Genomic DNA, 21,303 nt, shown 5'->3' with positions numbered 1-21,303 from the left:
AGAGAGAGAGGAGAGAGAGAGAGAGAGAGAGAGAGAGAGAGAGAGAGAGAGAGAGAGAGAGAGAGAGAGAGAGAGAGAGAAGGAGAGGAGAGAGAGAGAGAGAGAGAGGAGAGAGAGAGAGAGAGAGAGAGAGAGAGAGAGAGAGAGAGAGAGAGAGAGAGAGAGAGAGAGAGAGTGAGAGAGAGAGAGAGAGAGAGAGAGAGAGAGAGAGAGAGAGAGAGAGAGAGAGAGAGGAGAGAGAGAGAGAGAGAGAGAGAGAGAGAGAGAGAGAGAGAGAGAGAGACAATTGACAATTGACAATTGACAATTCGTTTATTTTACCTGCCCTGGCTTAGACCATAGGTCCACTCTTCCGCCAGGACAGGCTCCAAAATAATACATTACAAAATAAAACAGAGTTGTGACGAATACATCATTTACAATTATATTTTAACTGTACTAAAATTGTATACAAAATTTTACATAATAACAATAGTAATAAAATCTGTTTCTGTACATGAAAAAAGAACAAAAACAAAACAAATAAATAAATTACCACAATTATCAAAGTATTGACATTATATAAGTTGTATCAAGAGAGAGAGAGAGAGAGATTACAATATAGTTTATAGTTGTCTTATCACAGTAGCACAAATTAATACTGTAATATATTTATACGTGTTTCTTATCACTTGTTTACTTCGCTATCAGTGTTGACAGTTGTATAACCCCACTCCAACGTTTACTCTTACGGTGGTTTTAACGTTACCAGTTATTTAGCTTTACATTAACTTTTACTCTCAACTATTACAGCAAAATGCCTCACACTAAAGTTGCAATTGTAAGTGCATATGCTTAATTCACTTAATAGTTAAGAACATTATGGCAAGAGAAAGAAAAACAGAAGTAACAAGTGGGAGGATTAAATTGTGTTTCATAGGCTTAGTTTATTGTGAGTATTAATATTCTTTTTGACCATTTACTTAAATATATGTCGATTTTTAAAACATTCAAGTTTAAAAAGTTGATTACAAATCTCTTCTGCATCAAAAACATCTGCTCTTATACTCAATATATAGCAATCATATAAATATTTCTAAGAACACTTGTATAGTAGTAACAACTAAGAACACTTCTACTCACTGTAATAACTTGTGAGTTAGTTAAGAATTTGTTATTTTGAAAGTTAATATGCTAAAATAATGACTTCAGGTCACAGGGAGCAACCAAGGTATTGGATTGGAAATCGTGAAAAATCTCTGTGAGAAGTTCCCAGGTGTTGTGTTTTTGACATCAAGGGACATTAGGAAAGGAGAAGATGCTGTTGAAGCTCTTAAAAAGGTAAGAATACCGTGACAGTTATATAAGTAGCTGTAATTATAACTTTTCAATTGAATAAATAATCCTAATCATACTGTGGAGATCCAGCAGATAGACCTGATCATTAAAAATGTAGCCTAATCGACCTGTAATGTTTTTACAGCTAAACTAAACTCAAAGTTCATATTGAATCAAATCTTACCACTACGTTAAGTGGAGAAAACTCGGTTGCTCCACCGTGATTAGAGGTCCTTATCTAAAACACCGCAGTGCACTCAGTAGTGCACCAGATCAGGCAATAAGGACACCTATTCACCTAGATTACATTATATTATGTAGTCTAGATATCTGTGATATCGAAACGATGTAAAGAGTTTATTTGAGCTTCTTCATCGCCACCGACATGTTTTTGGATCTTTTCAGACGGATATGACTCCAGATTCCAGGAGTCAGGTCTGAGACGTCGCCAAATTTTAAGCGCTGCACTAAGAGGAAGGATAATTGGAGCTAAACTCAACATTCACATTAAATCAACACTTCCCACTACAGAAACGTTATGTATAGGTAGATATTATCGTACAGTGCTCATTAAACACATATGATAATACACATCTGATGTGTTTTGGGCTGGTCATTATGTGCCAATAAAAAAACTGATATACACACATTTATATTACACTATCTAAATGTAAAGACATTTAAATTTTCGGTTCACATCGTGTCGAAGAATTGTTAACAGAATTAAATTCTTAAAATATTCCGTCATTGCTATCTTCAGTCAACAAATGTTACTCTCGAAACTGCCAGAATGGCAGTCAAAGTTTCATATATATATACACACATAATCGAAAATGAAAATTTTCATTCAAAGAATTAATTTAAAGTTATTAAACGAATTTAGTTATTTAATTATCCGATCAATTCATTTTCAAACGCATTTAATTTAGTTTTCTGGGATGTTTCAGCTTTCACTGAAACCAGAATATCATCAGCTTGATGTCTTGGACAAGGAGAGCATCGCCAGGTTTGCCAAGTTTATTAAAGAGAAGTATGGAGGCATTGATGTACTTGTTAATAACGCTGCTATTGCATACCAAGTGAGTATGGAATATTTTGGCTATTAAGTTGGACATACCATAGATTAAATTGGTCTGAAAATGCAATAAATTTCAAAATTTTGATTTTTCCTACAATTTTAAGTTTTAGTCATCTTTTGGGAACATTACCGGCTAAAATATTCATCAGACGAAGAGAGTTATAAGAATTGCTCAGCAATTATTTGCGTAATGGAGTCTGCTTACCTATTAAAAAGAAGATATTAGAAACACAAATATTTTTAGATATGAAGATTTGCAATTCATACTGTGATTTAACACACAATACAGCACCATATACCATATATGTCAATTCTCACACAGTTTTCGAATCTGTATACAAAATAATTTTTATGAATATAAGTTGTTAAAGATTAGATTGGATGCATTGATGAACTTTTTAACAACACTGGTATTGAATCTAAGTAATTTTTGTGGCCTGCTTAGTCTTAAATAATCAGCGTTTTAAAAACAATTGAACCATTTTCGTAGTCTAAATTTTCAAAATTATAAGTATTTACGACATTTCTATTTCTTTTGATCATGGCTGATATTCTATTTAAAATAAAATTGTATACAATTTCATTTAATCTAGAAACAGACCATACTAGTTTTAAGGCAGTTATAAAATGTTTAATTGGACTTTGAACAACAATATTTATCTATTTTTAAATTGATCAATCTGTATTTATGGAACGATAAAAATTTTGTGATTACGGAATTGCTCGTTGTCATTACTAAACATTTTTACACAATCAAGTTATGTAAGGGAGTTTTCAAATCTTACACTTATATTTAAACATAATTAATACTTTTATTTTGTGTTTGAATCTGTTCAGCAATTTATGCAATATTTATTTGAGTTTGATTGTGTTATCAATAATTAATTTCAATTATTTTTTTGGTTTCATTTATCGCAATGAATTTAATTTATCAGAACAATTATTTCACGGATGAATTTTTAATGGTCACTACCTTATACAGATAATTTAGACAGATTATAATTTGATAAGTGAAGATTTGGAGGCAGACTTTTGGGAGAGCTCAACATTAATTTCTTATTAGTTGAAACCTAAATCTGGCATAATCGAACACTCCAATCATCTTCATTATAGTAATTAAAATATTCTGCAATAAAAGAACTCATAAAACGAATAATTTTCAGATTCATGCAAATTTTTAGCCTATAAAACTATTCTTATTATTTTCTTATATAAGTAATTTTAATTTTACTGACTTTAAATCCAAATAATTCATGAAATAATTGTTCGATTTAAATTTCCTTAATGATTAATTCCATGTTATGTCCAACAAGTTAATAAAATATATAAATTTACAGGTTGACTCTCCAGAACCTTTCGGAGAACAGGCAGAGGTGACCTTGACGACCAACTACTTCGGTCTGCTAGCTGTCTGCCATGCTCTGTTCCCTTTACTCAGACCCCATGCCAGAGTGGTCAACCTCTCCAGCAGCGAGGGTCACTTGTCCAAAATCCCTGGAGAGGCTATACGTGATCGTCTTCGGGACCCCGATCTCACTGAAGAGGGACTGACGTGTCTCGTGAAGGAGTTTATAGAGTAAGTCTGACTCTACGTCTTTCAGTTCTACAGTTGCAGATTCTTATTTTGATAACTGATATGAACAATGAAAGCGGCTAAATGTTGTCGCTGGAAATACTAATGTTAGTATGAGTTATTTACTATGCTAATACGTAACTATTTATTTAAGGTATAACGGGACCCAAGTAATGCATTTTTAGAAACTGTGCAAGATATAAAAAAGATATTTATTTTTTATAAATATTTAACCCAGACACATCGCAGTGAAGAATACGAATATTTGATAAGAAGACTTTTGGAAAGCTTAAAACATATTTTGAAAATAATTATCTCTTAAAATGGCAATTTTATCGTGTATACAGTCTACTAAAGTTTTGTTAAATTGCAAGTATTAAACTTGTATAGATAAACAGAAGTGAAAAGTTTTATGGTCCCACGAATGATAGACTTCGCTAAAGCTTAGCCAATAAGTGTATACATAGATATACGTTAGTAAGAAATATTACAAGGGAATGTGGTCTCAAAAACAGTATCTAACTTAAAACCTAAGTCCATCTTTTTGCAACCTCTTTATGGTTGTTCTCTGTATGGATTTCGGTGTCGAATCCACACATTGAAGTTCGGTGTACCACGTCCCACCATTAATGGTACACTGTCCCAGTAAAAAGTTAGAATATGAACCATGAGTAAATTAACCAAGAGGATGTTAGTGATTGTAAACGGTGAAGTATAATGAAAGGCAGTTTGTTGTCATAATGCAGTATCCCAACTGGGCTCTGTCGGTTGAAGTAATCTGCATTATTTACTGATGTCAAGCTGATTTATTGTTTAAGCGAATTGTATTATTTATTGTCTATTAGACTCGACCTTGTGCAGGCGCATTTTGTCAATAAGAGTGATATTTAAGGGGGGTCCGTACCAAAAATTTATTTTTTTAAAAGTTTGTTTGGTTATTTTTAGTTTTATATTTTTCTGAATCTCACCTTTTCAAAGATGTGCTTATTTTCTTTCTATCTTTATTAGAAGTTATTGAAAAGAAAGTTTTTAGAAAGCATTGCAACCACTTCATGGTGAAAGAGGCAGCCCCGCTGGTGGCCCAGTACTGGGTAATAATACTGTTATAATACTGAGCTTGATCATAACAAAGCTAAGTATTACTTTCATTTGCAAAAAGCTGTTATGCTTGCTATCAAGCCAATATTTAGGGATTTGGCTGATCCTGAGCTTTTGCAAAAACGTGTGAAGGGCAAAACACAAAAACCAAACGAATCATTAAACAATGTGATTTGGTCTGTAATACCAAAAAGGGTTTTTGTTAGCCTACCTGTGCTAAAATATGGCACTTATTTAGCTATAAGCACATTTAATAATGGCCTGATAAGTGTAGTACAAATAATGGATGAGCTTAAACTTTCTACTGGTAAAAATTTGGTTGCTGCAATGAAAAGCCTTGAGAATAAGCGACTCAAAAAAGCCGAATTAGCTGCTAGTGAGCTTGAGAAGAAAATCAGGAAGGCTAAGTCATTGAAGAAAAGAAAGTTAGAGGACTAATTTAAGCAGGATGAAGCAGACAAACCAGCCTACAGTACTGATGTACTGATGTTACCAAGTTCACTGTAGGTTAGTACAAAGATTTTTTCAATCGCGTTTTCCCAAAAGTTGTATTTTCTAACTTTGATGTAAGTTTTCTCAGGACCCGTTAAAGATATCTTTATGAAATTTTCACTGTGTGTTTATTTTAGTATGTACAAGTCACTAACACAAAGGTTTTGTAAAATTTTAATTTTTGAGCTTATAAAAACATTTCTAATTAAAAAACCTGAAATTTAACACAAGTTTTTAAAAACTTTGCAGAAAAATTAAAATACAAAATAAACAAAAATCCTTGTGTCAGTGAATAGAGTATTACATGATTCATAAAATAAAATAAAACATTTCAGTGTAGGTCCAACACAACTCTATAAAAAGTACATATAATTAACATTACGGAGATAGGCGCACAGACCCCCCTTAAATAATATTAATAAAACACCACAAAACGGTAGTAAAACATCAGTGTGTATATTATGTTTCACTGTTTCTACTGGGGCGACTAATAATTAAATTTATTGGTTAAAATTACAACTGTCTGATTGTTGACGTAACGTTTAATAACTTATTACTAAAGTAAAACAGAAACTGCATCGAGTTTACGTCTGATGCACAATAATAACACTTTAATATTTGTTTCTTGTGGATTATATTGTTAACACTTAATTGATCCTTCTGTAACCCAAGCCAATCACTCTGTTACACACAGTCTATGAGCCAGGAGCAAATTTGCATTGTATAATCACACAGCCTGGTTCTTCCTGAAATCGACAAATACACTTCCCCTAACAAAGAAATAGATCATTAGCCGCAATAGTTTTGTTGGAGGTCTAAATAAGTGGGTATAAAAAAGATTAAAACTATAAAACATTAGATCAAATTGTAATAGGTACAAACAATAAAATTCAATCATTATACACGAAAATGAATTTCACAAAGTCAGATAACCATATGCAGACTGTGAAAGTAGGAACTTTAGGTTTTTATCTAGTTGTCTGACGGTGATATAACCATTATTATATGTCTGACGGTTGGTTTAATTCTATCAACCTATAAAATATATGATCTGAGAAAAAAATTATATCTTCATATTTGTAACAGTTTTGGTACACTCCCATTTTTAACTGCACTACAACTAGGGCGACTGACGAAATTTCTTTTTACAGAAAATTCTATCGATTTTAAATAAGCCAGGTCATGTGCTTATACAATGAAAATTGACTTTCGGTTCCTAGATTATTAGCTTAATTTTGAGATTGTTAAAGGTATGATTTAACTGTTAAGATTTAAAAAATGGTAGGAGATTTCTTGATTTGTTTTGTACGTTTGATTGCAACTGATGTGAAAAACCTACACATACTTACATACAGATAAAAGCTTTCATGAAAATCATGTGTGTTGACTTGAATGATTCCCAAATATCCTTTCCACTGAAAGAAAAATATGGGAGAGAAATCAAAAATATGCTGTGTTGCAAAAACTGGAATGCCTGAATTTTGTGAAGCAATAGGCTTTCAAACAAACAGGGTTTTGTGAAACAACCTGGTTTGGACGGAAAAAATACGTATTTATTGAAGAGTAATAAAAAGCAACTCAGAATTAACCAGAAAATAAATATTGGAAACTAAAACAATCAATACCTTACTCGATGAATAGTTATAACAAATTAAAGCAAACAAGTTTTCCATTTTTAGAAATAAAGTGCATAGTGTTACATAATGAACTTTTATTCTTGACTTTATAATTCAGTTCAGCCAAGGCTGGTACGAACATCCAGATGGGTTGGGGTCGTAACCCCTATCGGGTATCCAAGAACGTAGTGAATGCCCTGACATTCCTTCAGCAGAAGGCTTTTGATCGGGATTCCAGATCGGACATCGTAGTGAACGCTGTACATCCAGGCTTCTGTACCACAAAAATCAATCTTTATAGGGGAGTGATAACACCACAACGAGGTCAGTAGAATACAATCTAAAGGTCTCTCAAATAGTTTCCATTGAACTTATCGATTGTCATATTTCCATAAAATCGTGTCTCTGAGTATTGTAATCGTCATATCTTCATATTTTGCTCTTGTGGTGAAAAATGGATTCAATTACAAGTTAATGCCAATGGACGCAGTTGCTAAAAGTAGGTAATTGTTTCTGTTACCTTCAATTTTAATCTTTGCAAACGGTTGGGTCTTGCATATTTTCACCTGTTGAAGAAATTTGTTGATAAATGCCATGGATCGTTGTACTGTTTGCTTCAATTATTGCGATATTAATATTCATGATATTGCTAATTTCAGTATTTGGCCAGAAACAACAATACTTTACTGTTTATATTACGTATCAACAGATTAAAATTGTTTCGTAATGCTGCGTGTATTGTATTAATTTGGTAATACCATTATAAGTTTAGCCATATTTTTTCTAAGCGAGACGACTTTACATAGCTAAAAGGTTTTCTTATAGAAAATTTAATTAATTATTTTTATGAAACTGAACAAAATTGTGAGAAGTATTTAATAATTAAAACAATCATCTAGTCTAAAGAAATGTCTATATTCGCACAAAATGGAACTTTTTCTACTGTTTGTGTATATAATAATAGAAATCTGTTGTTGAATATTTATGCAATGTAAAGTTTTTTCGCAATTGTCAATTGTTTAACCCCAAAATAAAAACATAGTTAAACATTCGCTCAAACAAATTTGCGCTAACCATAGATCCAACCTTTCCGAATATAATTTATCCCTGTTGATCATCATGAACTCATCAACAGAATAAAACCTTTGGACAGTAATTGTTTTTGAACAGTTGTTTGAAGTTAATTTGGGTTGTTGTAGTTTTTATACCTCCAGGAAGATTTTTGTATTAATCTGACACCAACCTATTGCGGTAGATTTTGAGACGTCAATCTAAACGATTGAATTTTAAAGTTGCCATTGCCACTAGTATTATATTGGTCAACATCCCAGCCACGTATCAATGTGCACCCTGATCTGCAGTACATGATCATCATCAATTAAATTTAAATCTAAACGCATAGATATGTATGTGAACTGAATGGGACAAAGCTTATTTATGTCTACATAGGACAAACATGTAATCCTAGACTAAATCTCAATTGTAGCCTTAATCTTTCTTGGCGGAGCTTTGGTTCTGTAACCAAGAGGTCGTAGGTAAATCCCCACGTAGGTCAATGAAATTTACAAATTTGTTTGGACTATTTTCTCTTAAAACTCTCAGTAAAGTAAATTTAAAATGCCCTTGTCTCCAAAAACTCTCTGATTTCATGAAAAGATTTGAAATTTAGATTCATTTAAAGAAAAGAACAATCTCAGCTTCTGCTTATTCATTGAGTTGTGACAGTAATAAGTAGATAACAACTCCAATAATTTACAGTTGTTTATTTAACGACATAGTAAGACATCAGTGAGACTCGCATGGAATAAGTTTGAATAGTGTATGTAAGAAAGTATTATTTATAACAATGGAATATTTTTGTAATCTAGGTGCTGATGCTCCCACATATCTCGCCTTGTTGCCTCCAAACGTCTCTCAGCCCAGGGGACAGTACGTGTGGAAAGATCGAACAATTGTTAGTTGGATAGAACCGCTCAAGGAAAGATTTTAAAACTGTTAACATGGATTAAGCTCAAATTCTAAAGATTAAAAATAATTAAATTTATGTAAATACATTCGTTGATTTACATATTTATGCCTGGAACATTTTCCTTTTAAATAGTGTTGTGTGTCTTTAAGAGTTGTGATGTGCGTGTACGCACGAGTGTGCGTGTGAGCGTCCCGCGTTGGTCTGACAAATTTTACCTCTAAATTTTCTGGATGGCATATATAAATATTTGTTATAAAAAGTTTTAGAACCAGCATGCTCCAAATAACATCTTACTTTTGACTGAATAATAAGTAATTAAAGATAGTTTGAGGCATATCTTCGCATCATTATTACTATTATTTTACATTTACGCTCAAAGAATAAGTTGTCTGGTAAGTGGAATCTGTAAGGTAACTACGGTTTGTAACGTAACCATATACTAGAAAAGAGCCAAGTACACTGAAGTTATATGTGACCCAGATGTCGAATTGATACTCCCCCTCACCTCCTTCATCACCTTTCAGCAGCAGGCGCCATATTGAAAACTGTTTATGACCTTCGGTATTTCCTTAGGTTATGATGCAATGTACAAGAATCATGCTCTCGCTCAGTAACTTTTCTTTGATGCTCTTCATTTCTTTTTGTGTCAAAATAACTAAACAGTTTAAAGTAAAATTGGAATAAAACTTTTTCATCGTAAGATATGAAACGATCTACTTGTACTGTTAAGTATTACAACTGAAATACTGCTAATTGTGTTTAATGCTAATATAATACAAATGGAGGATCATTGTATTATATTAAATAAATAATTTAATGATAATTGTTAGAACATGAAACAAGTGAATGACTGTAGAAACATTAAATTCTTGTTTTTAAAATAAACAATTTTATTAAGATGTTGTGGAGCTACTCTACATTTTACAAGTGCTATTAATGATTAAAAAATAGTTATAGCCCCGTTAGTTTCAGTGGCCTATGAACCACTTTATCCAGAATTACTTTCCTACGACTGATTCCTTGGAGGTTAAAATAGTTAAATTAATATAAGTTATATACATTTAGAAATAATATAAATAAAAAATAATAGTTATTCGTTTTTATATTAAGTGGCTGAGGTTTATTGAAGACTCTCACTCGTGAGGCTGGAACAAATTAATTTCAGTCTGTCTGTCTGTACGCATGGTATCTCGAAAACGAACTGACCTTTGAAATTTGCCTGAGAGTTAGGGAATATTTTTACATTGATCTTATGGGTAACCATGATGACAACGAGAAAAGAGAAGAATAAATAAATTTGAAACATACTCAATACAACCATAAGAGATTGAAACATATAACATATCAAATACACCTAACTAATCCCAACATATACGTTATTTTATAGTGACTTGGTGTATAAAATTGTGTTATTTAAAGACTGATACGAAACCGAATTTAATGAAAAGAAAGCCTGTATGTACTATCCGAAAAATATGACTATAAAGATTAAAAATGTAGATTTTAATTTTTGCGCGAATCTTCATTTTTACAAGACACAAATTCTGTCCTTTATAGAATCGTAAAATATGTGACCGATCATTATGAAAATTTGTATGTATATCTATTTTTCCACGGAAAAGGTTTTATATACTTAGCCAATTAATGTAAGTCGCCACCAGGCGGTGCTGCAAAATATAACAGTTTTCAAAGCGCCTGCACATTAGAAACTGTAATAAAAAACAGTTACGTATATGAAACAGCCAAACACTATTTGAAGGCGCTAATTTATGATGTACATTTGGTTTTAAAATCAATTTCTGGTTAGACCACTTTAAAATAAAGTACGTGTATATGTACAATACACTATTGAAGATTTTTTTGATCGTTACATCAAGGCAAACTCTACCAGAAGTGCTCATACAAGGGCAGAGCTCACAAAGCCGTGGGAAACAGCCAGTAGAATATAAAATGTAGTATTTAAAGTTATACATTTTATTATTTGATATATTGTAGCAATTAAATTTAATAAATAACGTAATAAACTTCCACACTTTAGTATTTGCTTTTTAATGAAAAAATTCCCAATTTAATGAAAATTTGATGAAGGTATGGTTTTATGAAATTAAAACACACACTGATCGAATCTATCTATACATTGAAATGATCTAATCGTGTTAGTATGCTTCATCAATCCTTGTCAAGTGTATTTGACAATCAGATGAATCAAGCTTGGTCAAGTTTGCTCAGCAGCTCGAGTGTTGGTGTTCACTTAGGACAAGAAGTAACTGTCGAGTATCTTGGAAATACAAAATTAAGATTTATACAAAAGTAAAAATTAAATTAAAATTCATAACAGTGAGAAGGTTTTATAGCGGCCCTTTCTTCTCAATTATCACCATGTAGCCAATTTACTCTAACCGTCATTACGAATAAAGTTGCTCTTATTATTAATTTTGTATGTTTGTATTTAGGTTTCTTTTCCAAAAGTTTGCTCTCTAGAAATGGAATCTTCAGCAAAAGACTGAAAGTTTCTAAGGGCTGGAAGATTTGGAGAACTTTGATGGCCATAAAGAATCTGAGGCTATGGAGATCCATGTTGAGGACAACTAAGGTCTAGAATAACCAGGCAGTTAGAAGAAATAGATGTGGTACTTGAATACTACAAGCAAAACTAATCAGAGCCCCCATGGAATCGGTAGAGTCACAAGAATGAAGGATCCAAAGGTCTGGAGGACAAGACGCCAGGAGGCTCAATGGATTGAAAGATTTGACCTATCAGTATAGTTTGTAAGAGCAATGCCAAAATATCTCACAGTTGGTACTCAGCATGGTTTTTCTTGAAATAGATAGAGTCATTTATTCCAATGAAGAAATCGATGGCTGGTCACACTAGTTTAGCGAAGTTCGAAATGGGTGTGTGTCAAAATGGTTAATAATATTAAACGATAAATTATTTCTTAGTGATATATTTTTCTATCTTGATACAATCAAAGCGACAAAAGGTAGTATGTTCTTTGTTTACAGTTTATTTTGACGATGGAAGAGTTGTAATAGAAAGGATTATTCCGGAAATTCGCGATTATTGAATGATATAAGAAATCAGTAACACTAAGTTTCAAGATATCTAGTCTGATCTCATTCTCATAACTAACATAAAACATAACTACAATACGTGTTAAAATAAACAAATCATACCAGAGTGAAGTGATATGCATAAGAATGACTGGAGTTGACAATCAGAACAACCATGCAGACTATCTATTACATATGCACATAATAATCACAACACTTTTTAATTTTAACCGAATTTTATTAAAACCGAACTATATTAGTATTTATTTTATCCTAAATGTTAGATCCATCTGAAGAAGAGATCAGATTTCAGATACGAGACTGCAGTGTTATTGATTTCTTTTATCACTAAACGTTAGAAAACGCTCGGAAAACGTCTTATTTCCTTCAAAATGGTATATTTTGAAACCGCCAGACAACTAAATAAAGATACTGAAAGTCTCCACTTTCTGGGTTTGTATACGGTTAGCTAATATTATATTTTTTTATTGTGTTAATGTATTCCATTTCGATTTCCTTTCCACTAAAATTAACGTGGTTAACGATTGATTGAGAGAAATTGCGCCAAGATTTGAACCACGTCAACAATATTTGAACCACGTCAACAATATTTCGACAAGTTGTGAACAGGAAAACTTATATGATGCAAAGACCACAGATTCTAATATATCTTAGTAAAATTTCTTGTTTTTAGAATAGTGAAATAATGAAGGAGGATGAGAGTTTTTCTTTCAATTCTACACGTCATAAAATTAAACATTATTAATTCTGCTATTCCCAGGAGACATTCCCGTATGTCAATAATCAGCTCCTATTAAGGCTGTTTTACTTTTTTATGTAATGCACTGATTTCTAAAGTTTCTGGTTATAACTATTCAACTTTGTAATCATGTCACCAATTATGCTGCAAATATAACGAATTATATTAAGAGGGGATAGAATGAAAATTACTCCAAAATGATCTTAAATTATTTTTTAAGTTTTTTTCTAAGTGTGGGATGTTTTAAACTTTGATTCCAGGCTTTCTGTGTTTGAAATAAGAAATATTGATATATTCTCGCACAATTACAAACTATAGAACCATTGTGTTGTATACGATATAATTCTTTTTCTTTTGGCTGCCAAGAAGCATAGAGATATTTTGATACAAGATAAGGGTAGAGTTATATTAAAATTATATACCGATCAAGTGTTTGAACGCAACCATTGAAACATCACACTAGAGTTGTTTATTGATTCTATATTAGTATTTATGTTTACCGGTTTCGGTTCATGAGAATACAATTCTTCCTATAACTGCTATTTCTAATAAAGTTTTATTCGAGGCAGGATTTTTCTACTAAGGTGCCTACGAGCTTATAAAGTGCACTCACAAAAGTAATCTATGGAAAACTACCAATATTTGTTATTTAGTCTTATACACACATCACTGCTAATAACAGGAATCCCAGCGCACGTAAAGTCAATGCTTAGCCGATTACTTTCTTAGGTTCTGTTCACTGAAAAATACTCTGCATTAACAACAAACCGAGAAACTAAAGCCAATGATGTTGTGACTATAATTTTAATTATCTTTTTAAAACACAATTTCAACAAAACAATAGTTGAAGAGTTAATATAAACTGTTTTAACAGATTCAAGTGTATAGTTATTATGTTTCTAAATTTTTACGAGTAACTATCGAAATTTACATATGAGTATCATCCGTTGTAAACTCTCGGAATCGTACGACATACGAGACCATAAGAGTTATAAAACTTCATCAAGATTTTCAATAAACGGAGTTCTATATTTGGTGATGTGAATTTATTCATTATCCAAAATACCAAAAATCAAGGAGAATAATAGAGTTCTAATGTAAATAGGACTTAGAATATCAGCTACGTGGAAGTAACTTCCACTATTACTCATTTTCGGCTTTTTAACAAGATATTTACACTTATTCAGCATCTAATGAACTATAAATACAAAGAAATATTGGGAAATTTACGTATTAACTACTCGATGATATCAATTTGTTGAATATTGATTTGTACGTTTAGTCATATATGATGCTTAGAACGAAAAAAACACACTTAAACCCGCATGCTCGCGAATCTACTTTTTTGACCCGAATTAACCTAAAAAAATATACTCAGTAAAAGTAAGTGATTTTTTTTATGAATACCTTTTCTTACACTATGTATTAAGGAACAACGAAAATATATGCGTCGTTCCATAACGAAATTGTTTTCCCCTGGATGAGGCACGTGAAGAATAATCCCGTATCAGGGCGGGTGTTGTAAAAATAACCGGTTGGGGTAAATAATTTATTCCAAAGATGTATTATAAGTAGTTACATGGTATTTAATAAAAAAATAACACACTACACAATTCTGATATGTAAATCGTAATATTTAAACTTACTTAAATTAAAAGAGAACGAGTTTACTTTACTTATATCATACTGAAACATATTCTTTAATATATATTCTCATTAACTGCAGAATGATTTGTTTTATTTTAAAATTATATTTAGTCAGTTGAAGATCAGTGTATTACATAGGTAAATTAGGTTTTCAAACAATAATTAGGTTTTCAAGCATCCTCTTCAGATGATGATCCCTGGTTTTCATGTCTAACACATTCCACGCAGGTTTGTGTGCTCTCTGAACATGAACAGACGGCAAGATGCACATCTGCTACTGCTCTCTTCCTGTAAAGCAACAATTCAAATGTACTTTTGTCATAAAATATTTGCATTATTTAGAAATTGAAAGTAAGATTGTATTAACATGTAATAGGTGTGTGAAAATAAGTAAGGATTCACAAACCTGTTCTTTTTGCGGCAACATAGATGACATCGTCCAGTTGCTGTCTACCGATGACCATCAGGTTCTGGTAAACCTCGTTGTACCAATGGCTGTCCAGACAGCTCTCGGATCCTCGCTTTCAGAAAAGTAGGCAATGTTGGTAAAGATGCTCGTTTGATCATTTGCTCCCTGCATAGAGCTTTCACTAGCTCTTTTAGAAATACTCTTCTATTACCTAAATCTATGACATTACTTTGCAATATTATAAAGGCGTTTATATCACCAATATTCATCAGGGAAAAAATACCGTGAGTGGCCATCTGTTGCTTTTTCTCGCCACAGAGTATAGGGACTTCATTTGGTCTACGGTGTCAACGCCACCTTTGTACTTGTTGTGACAAGTTAAAATGTATGGTTTCTGTTTCTCTCCTGTGCTTTCATCAATCGAATCAGTGTGGTGGAGGGTAGATACTAGGAGAACACATTTATTTTTTTGGTACATATGATAAGATGGTGGGGATGGATGTGCGTGAGGGCCGGGGACCACAGACTAACAGCTTCGAAGTAGTAACTAGTTTTGTAAATGGTGCGGTCATTTTTACACCACGCGTCCTCCCTCATGCAGGGTTAATTGTGTAACGTTTCAGTTCTGCGAAGGCTGGAACATACAACGAGACAGGTTGGGGTCGCAGTTCCTACCGGGTGTCCAAGAACGCAGTGAACGCCCTGACATTCCTGCAGCAGAAGGCTTTTGATCGGGATTCCAGATCGGACATCGTAGTGAACGCTGTACACCCAGGCTTCTGTACCACCAACATGACTCGGCACAAGGGGGTTTTAACACCACAGCAAGGTTAGTAGTAAATACTAATAGGACTAAACTCTGTATTTATGAAGAATAAACACTAATTAGTAACATTTACCTAATATAGAATTCATTCATATAGCAATGAAATTTCCAGCATTTGGCTTAAAATCTCGTGTTAAACCTGAATATAAAAAAATGCTACTGCATTTTTGTATTATATTATGATTGTGAATGCATTAGCCTGTCTTTACCTTACAGAAACCATCATCAGTCCATATGAAGCTAATCATCATATGAAGCTAAGTTTGCTTATTCCTTTTATTTTTCCGTTTTTAGTCTAGGAACAAATTTAATCTTTTGGGTTTTTTCTCTTTTAGCTCTCATTATCCCAAATATAATCAACATTATATATTCCAAATAATATTTGTCTGAACAATTCTATGTAGAATTTGGGTAAATATTTATTTAAATATTTTTGAATTACCGCGACTAATGAAAACAATAATTAATTCAACATTAATAATTAATGATTTATTTGTAATGCGTTAAAATGTAATAGGTATGATTTTATTTTACAGTAATGGTGATTCATCAGGGTGTAAACATATAATAATAATAGGAAACCTAAAGTTGTAACGATATCAATGATTTTTTGTGATAGAATACTATAATTTTCAAAACAGACAAGGGTTCATGCAACTCTAAGAATATACATTGTTTACTTGCATGTATTATACGAATCTGGAGTGTCTTATATGTGAATAAATGTTAATATTGTTGAAGAAAAAATCATTTTAATTTTAAAAATTAATTATAAAGGATTAAATAAACTTTTCTAATCTAGGTGCTGATGCTCCCGCATATCTCGCATTGTTGCCTCCAAACGTCTCTCAGCCCAGGGGACAGTACGTGTGGAAAGATCGAACAATTGTTAGTTGGATAGAACCGCTCAAGGAAAGATTTTAAAAATATAATTTTAGACAAGTCAGGGTAAAAAGTAAAATGTATGTTTTACTCTTATTCTTAGAAAAGATGTAGTCAAATTAAAATAGAACAAGGGAGTTGTTAAAATTAACATTTAATGCTATTTATTTATGGACATTAAACAGATATGTCTGTGAAACTAATGCACTTAATTGAAAGGCTTTAAATAAAGATTAAAATAAAAAATCTTGTATTTTCACCCTTATTCTAAATTTCTTAAATGGACCCTTTTTTTCTGCAGATTGTAATTGAACAAGTTTACGCATAGTAATTGATTTATTCGTCCATAACATAAATATTTTTGTTTTTAATATCATAAACATATTTGCATTCTTTGAGTTAAGTTAGGTGTTCACCTTTTTTTAAGTTAATTATAGTGTGTGTGCTTGAAAGAGTGGTAAGTATTGGAGCCTAAATTAGAAGAAACAAGCCCATCCTGAGTGCCTGTGTGCAGACATGGCTGAATGAACGCTTGACCGACGGTTACTACATTTTATATTATGTGCAGTTCATAATCAAGAAGTACGTAAAAAAATTAAATCTAAAAATAAGATATAGAGCTTGGCAGAATGCAGTCAAGTATATGTGACAAAGATCCACGGATGAGATAAGTAGTTTGATTTCTATGAAATTCAGTATTTTAAAGTCTCATCTTTTAACATTAATCCAAAACAATTAGTTCATAACTTTGATATTTTATATCTGTACTCAGTACTCAGTATGATACCGCATTTATTTTGTTTACTTAATAGTGACGTTTAGAGAAAAGTTTTGATTGACATTTTAGTAATATTTATATTTTTAATTAAAAGACCAAATTGTATGGTAAACGGCATCTACAAGATAACAACTCTTTGTAACATAACCATATACCAGAAAACAACAAAGTACTCTGACGTTATATGTGTACCAGATGTCGAGTTGATACTTCCCCTCCCCTCCCCTCCCACATCACCTTTCAGCAGTAGGCGCCATATTGAAAACTGTTTATGGCCCTTGGAAGTTTCCTAGGTTATGATGCAATGAACGTGAATCGTGCTCTCGCTCTGTAACTTACGTTTGATGATGCTCTTCGTCTCTGTTTGTGACAAGAAGCATTTAAAGAAAACGAGAAATAAACCCGACAAAATAATGTTAAAAGTTAAAGTAGATCATTATTGTACTATCTTATTGCCTAATTTAAGTAAAATTTCATAAATAGAAGAAGAAATACTGTATAATAAGTTAAACTGGATTTTAATGTACAATACAATGTCTATGTGTAGTGCTTTATATGGAATATCATCTAACATATTATGTTTGCAAAAGTAAGCAATAAAAAATTAAATAATCACAAAACATAAAACAATGTTTTTTAAAATATAGTTTTGTGAACGTGCTACTAATGTTACAAAATGTTTCTAAATTTACCAAACGTCCTGTAAGTATAATAAATATCTAAATTTTAACAGAGTTATGAAAACATGCCTCAGATAAAGGTTATAAGTTAACTATTTAATTAAATAAATAAATAATAATTGAATATTGGAATAATATTGATCAATGTCATATTTTGATAACCAAAGAATTACCAAGTGTGATATTTTCCCTGAGTAACCAATAAATACTTCATGACACAGGAAAGTGAGATTTCCTTGTCCGATTATTAATAAATATATCGTATGTTAAATGAGTTTTTTCCAAAAACCCTCTTCTTTATACATTAAGGTATATTTGCTTCCTAAGAGAGATATCTAGCACCGGGTTTTGATTTTTCCCTTTACCAAACAAAAAAAAAGCAGAAATACGTCACATCACATGTCGCATAACAGTTTACTCTAAGGTTGCATTCAACATTAAATCCTAAAGCTCATTTCATTCCCGAGATGCCCTGCGCGCGGTCAGATAGACAGACATACATCACACAGAAAATATTGTATTATCGATAAAAATTCGTTGTATCATACATTTACATTTTCCCTCAATTAGGATCCGTAGTAGTAATAATAAAAGTTCTAGTGAGGTAGGGATAGTTCATCAGTGCAAAAGTGTGCTAAATGTAAATATTTTTACCAACTTTTAGCTTTGGCTTTCATAATATTACTTTTTATTTTCATTGTATGAATAAAAAAAACATATATTAATTTGTTACTTTGTAAAATTTTATATCATTGTACTCAGCTTGGTTACAAATGTATTTATTCTGTTATTTTCTTGTTGCCATCATGGGCACCTTAAGAACTATGTATACATGTTGTGTAACGCTTAAGCAAATCCCGTATAGTGCCATTTATCATCATAGAACTTGATAGATTTTGATAAGTAAATGAAACTTTATGAAAACATTTATATTCTATTCGCAGTTTGTTTTTTAGATACCGTGCAGGCGGGCAAACAGACAACAAATACATTTTCCCAGGCCCACGAGTGATAAGCTTCTTTAACGTTCAATCAATAAGTTCAAACTTTCTCTTTTACAAAAAAAAAAAAAAAAAACAAAAAAACAAAAAAAATAATAAAGGAATTTCAAAAATATTTAACTTTGTAATTTTACATAGTGTTTTAAAAACTTTATGTATTTTATAAACAAGGTATGCCACACTACGTGTCGTGTAACAATTTTGGCTGAGGTTGCATTCAAAATGTTAAATCTTTAGCTATATTCATTATCGAGATGTTCTACGAAAATTATGCATCACACTCATTCTCGTAGAAACGAAAATTTATGCAAAATTTAAAGTCTACATATGAAATATTTCACGATATATCTTGCCAGATTTTTGTTTTACATTTACGTTTTTGTTCATGAAATTGGGTTTCATATTAGTATTAGCATGATAAAAGTCTGCACACCAAGTTACTATAATATGATTGAGATGTTAGGGTACAGGTATTAATACGTTACATGGTTGACTCTCTTATGGGCGAATTGAATCTGTTGACAAATTTATTTATTCTGATATTTTTCATTGACGTCATGGTTACCCATAAGAGTACGTAAACATACTCACTAACACTCAGCCAAGTCCCATGGAGTAACATTCACGGATATTGAACTCAGTATTTCTCATATAGAAATTAAGCGTTATGCACAATTCTAGACCTAGAGCTCTATTCGTTTCTGAGATATCGTGCGGACAGTCAGGAATGAAATGTTTCCAGCCCCAAGAGTGATATGTGTCGGTAGCGCTCAGCCAACAAGGAAATGCCCCTCGCTGAACTCACTCTTTCACCCAACTTTGGTATCGTAATTTTAGACACATATTTAAATATTGGTGGATATAAGATAATAGTAAGGAAATTATGTTCTTGCCATTGTTGCTCGGTTACCCGTTATTCGAATGTTTAAATATATTAAATTTAATAGTGACGACATTGATGACCTAGTTTTACAGAGCATCTTGTGGTTGAAACGAAATGCAGTAATATATGTCATGTAAAGCCGTGTTTACACCGGAGTTGGCAACCAATGATTGCAGAATTTTATCGGCAATTTTTAGTCGAACGCCTTAAAACAACGACCTATTTGACTGAAGTCGGTAAAGATCAAAGGCGGTTGCCAACCTCGGTCGGCAATACGAGTTGCAGTGCCAAATTGAGCGGCGACTTGAGTCTGCAACAAACCCCGCTACCCCTCCCATCTATCGGCTCCACGTGGTAGATAGGTATTTAACATTTACTCACATGCATATTATCCTTCAGGAAACATATCAAAGCTTCACAAACATCTGGCACAAAGAGAGATATCGAACTTTTTGAAACTTTAAACAAAAAACTGATGCTTGTAAAAGAGTCGCCAGTCGCCAAAAATCGCAAAGTTATAGCTAACCTCTCACGCACTGGAATTGCTTTCCTGTAGTTAGTATCCTTTTTGCTAATTATGTGTCCAATACCAACAATTAAACATTCAAAATCGTTGCTCGACATTCTTAAACAGTTTTTTACACTGCCATTGCATCTCAATTCTCCCGTCAAAGGATCTGTATCATCTCTATTTAAGTCATTCAATAGATCGCTGCCACTATACCTTGCTCTTGCCTGCAATTAAGGTCGAACCCAGGATCTTCTCCGTCTTCTCAATTTACCTAGAACAACACACGCTGCTGCACCTCTTCCGCACTCGACATTCTATATACTGTCTAATTTTTTGGTTGCAAGTTGCAGTACAAATTAAGCAAACTGTGTTCATGGTTGCAGATACAAATTTCAAACTTCCTTTGGCAACTAGCGTCGGCAATCGGAGTTGGCAATTTTTGCTTGCCAATTCCTGTGTAAACGCCGCTTTAGTTTTTTAATTACGGTTTTCATATAAACCTGATCAAAGTTGTAACATTATAACAATTTCTTGTGTTTCTAAATAAATTCAAGTCATCAGTATCATGAAGGTGCCTAATTGAGAAGTAATAGGGAATAGTAAGTTAAATTTACATTTTTTATAGTACGAACTCATTGCTGATGTTTTTTTTCGTAATTCTCTGGAAAAAATAAAAAAAACCAATTTTATGTTGTACTTCACACTCAGGCACATTCGCATTGCAATAAT

The 21,303-nt window shown here is 32.4% G+C and overlaps 1 protein-coding gene across 2 annotated transcripts; it reads left to right on the top strand.

Annotated features, from left to right (window-relative positions):
- Positions 1 to 659: 659 nt before the first annotated feature.
- LOC124356998 (carbonyl reductase [NADPH] 3-like) lies at positions 660 to 18,434 on the top strand. Of its 2 annotated transcripts, none has more exons than XM_046808358.1 (6): positions 660 to 820; positions 1,192 to 1,320; positions 2,265 to 2,396; positions 3,733 to 3,971; positions 15,637 to 15,842; positions 16,642 to 18,434. In XM_046808358.1, exons 1-6 carry the CDS (start codon positions 797 to 799, stop codon positions 16,761 to 16,763), a joined length of 852 nt encoding a protein of 283 aa, XP_046664314.1. In that variant the 5' UTR covers positions 660 to 796; the 3' UTR covers positions 16,764 to 18,434. The 2 variants fall into 2 exon arrangements, with proteins under 2 accessions (XP_046664314.1, XP_046664315.1); XM_046808359.1 differs by lacking the exons at positions 15,637 to 15,842; positions 16,642 to 18,434 and adding exons at positions 7,293 to 7,498; positions 9,043 to 9,228.
- The last annotated feature ends 2,869 nt before the right edge of the window (positions 18,435 to 21,303 follow it).

The sequence above is a fragment of the Homalodisca vitripennis genome, chromosome 3 (assembly GCF_021130785.1).
Source record: "Homalodisca vitripennis isolate AUS2020 chromosome 3, UT_GWSS_2.1, whole genome shotgun sequence".
Taxonomy (NCBI): domain Eukaryota; kingdom Metazoa; phylum Arthropoda; class Insecta; order Hemiptera; family Cicadellidae; genus Homalodisca; species Homalodisca vitripennis.
This window is presented reverse-complemented; position numbering and strand designations above follow the sequence as displayed.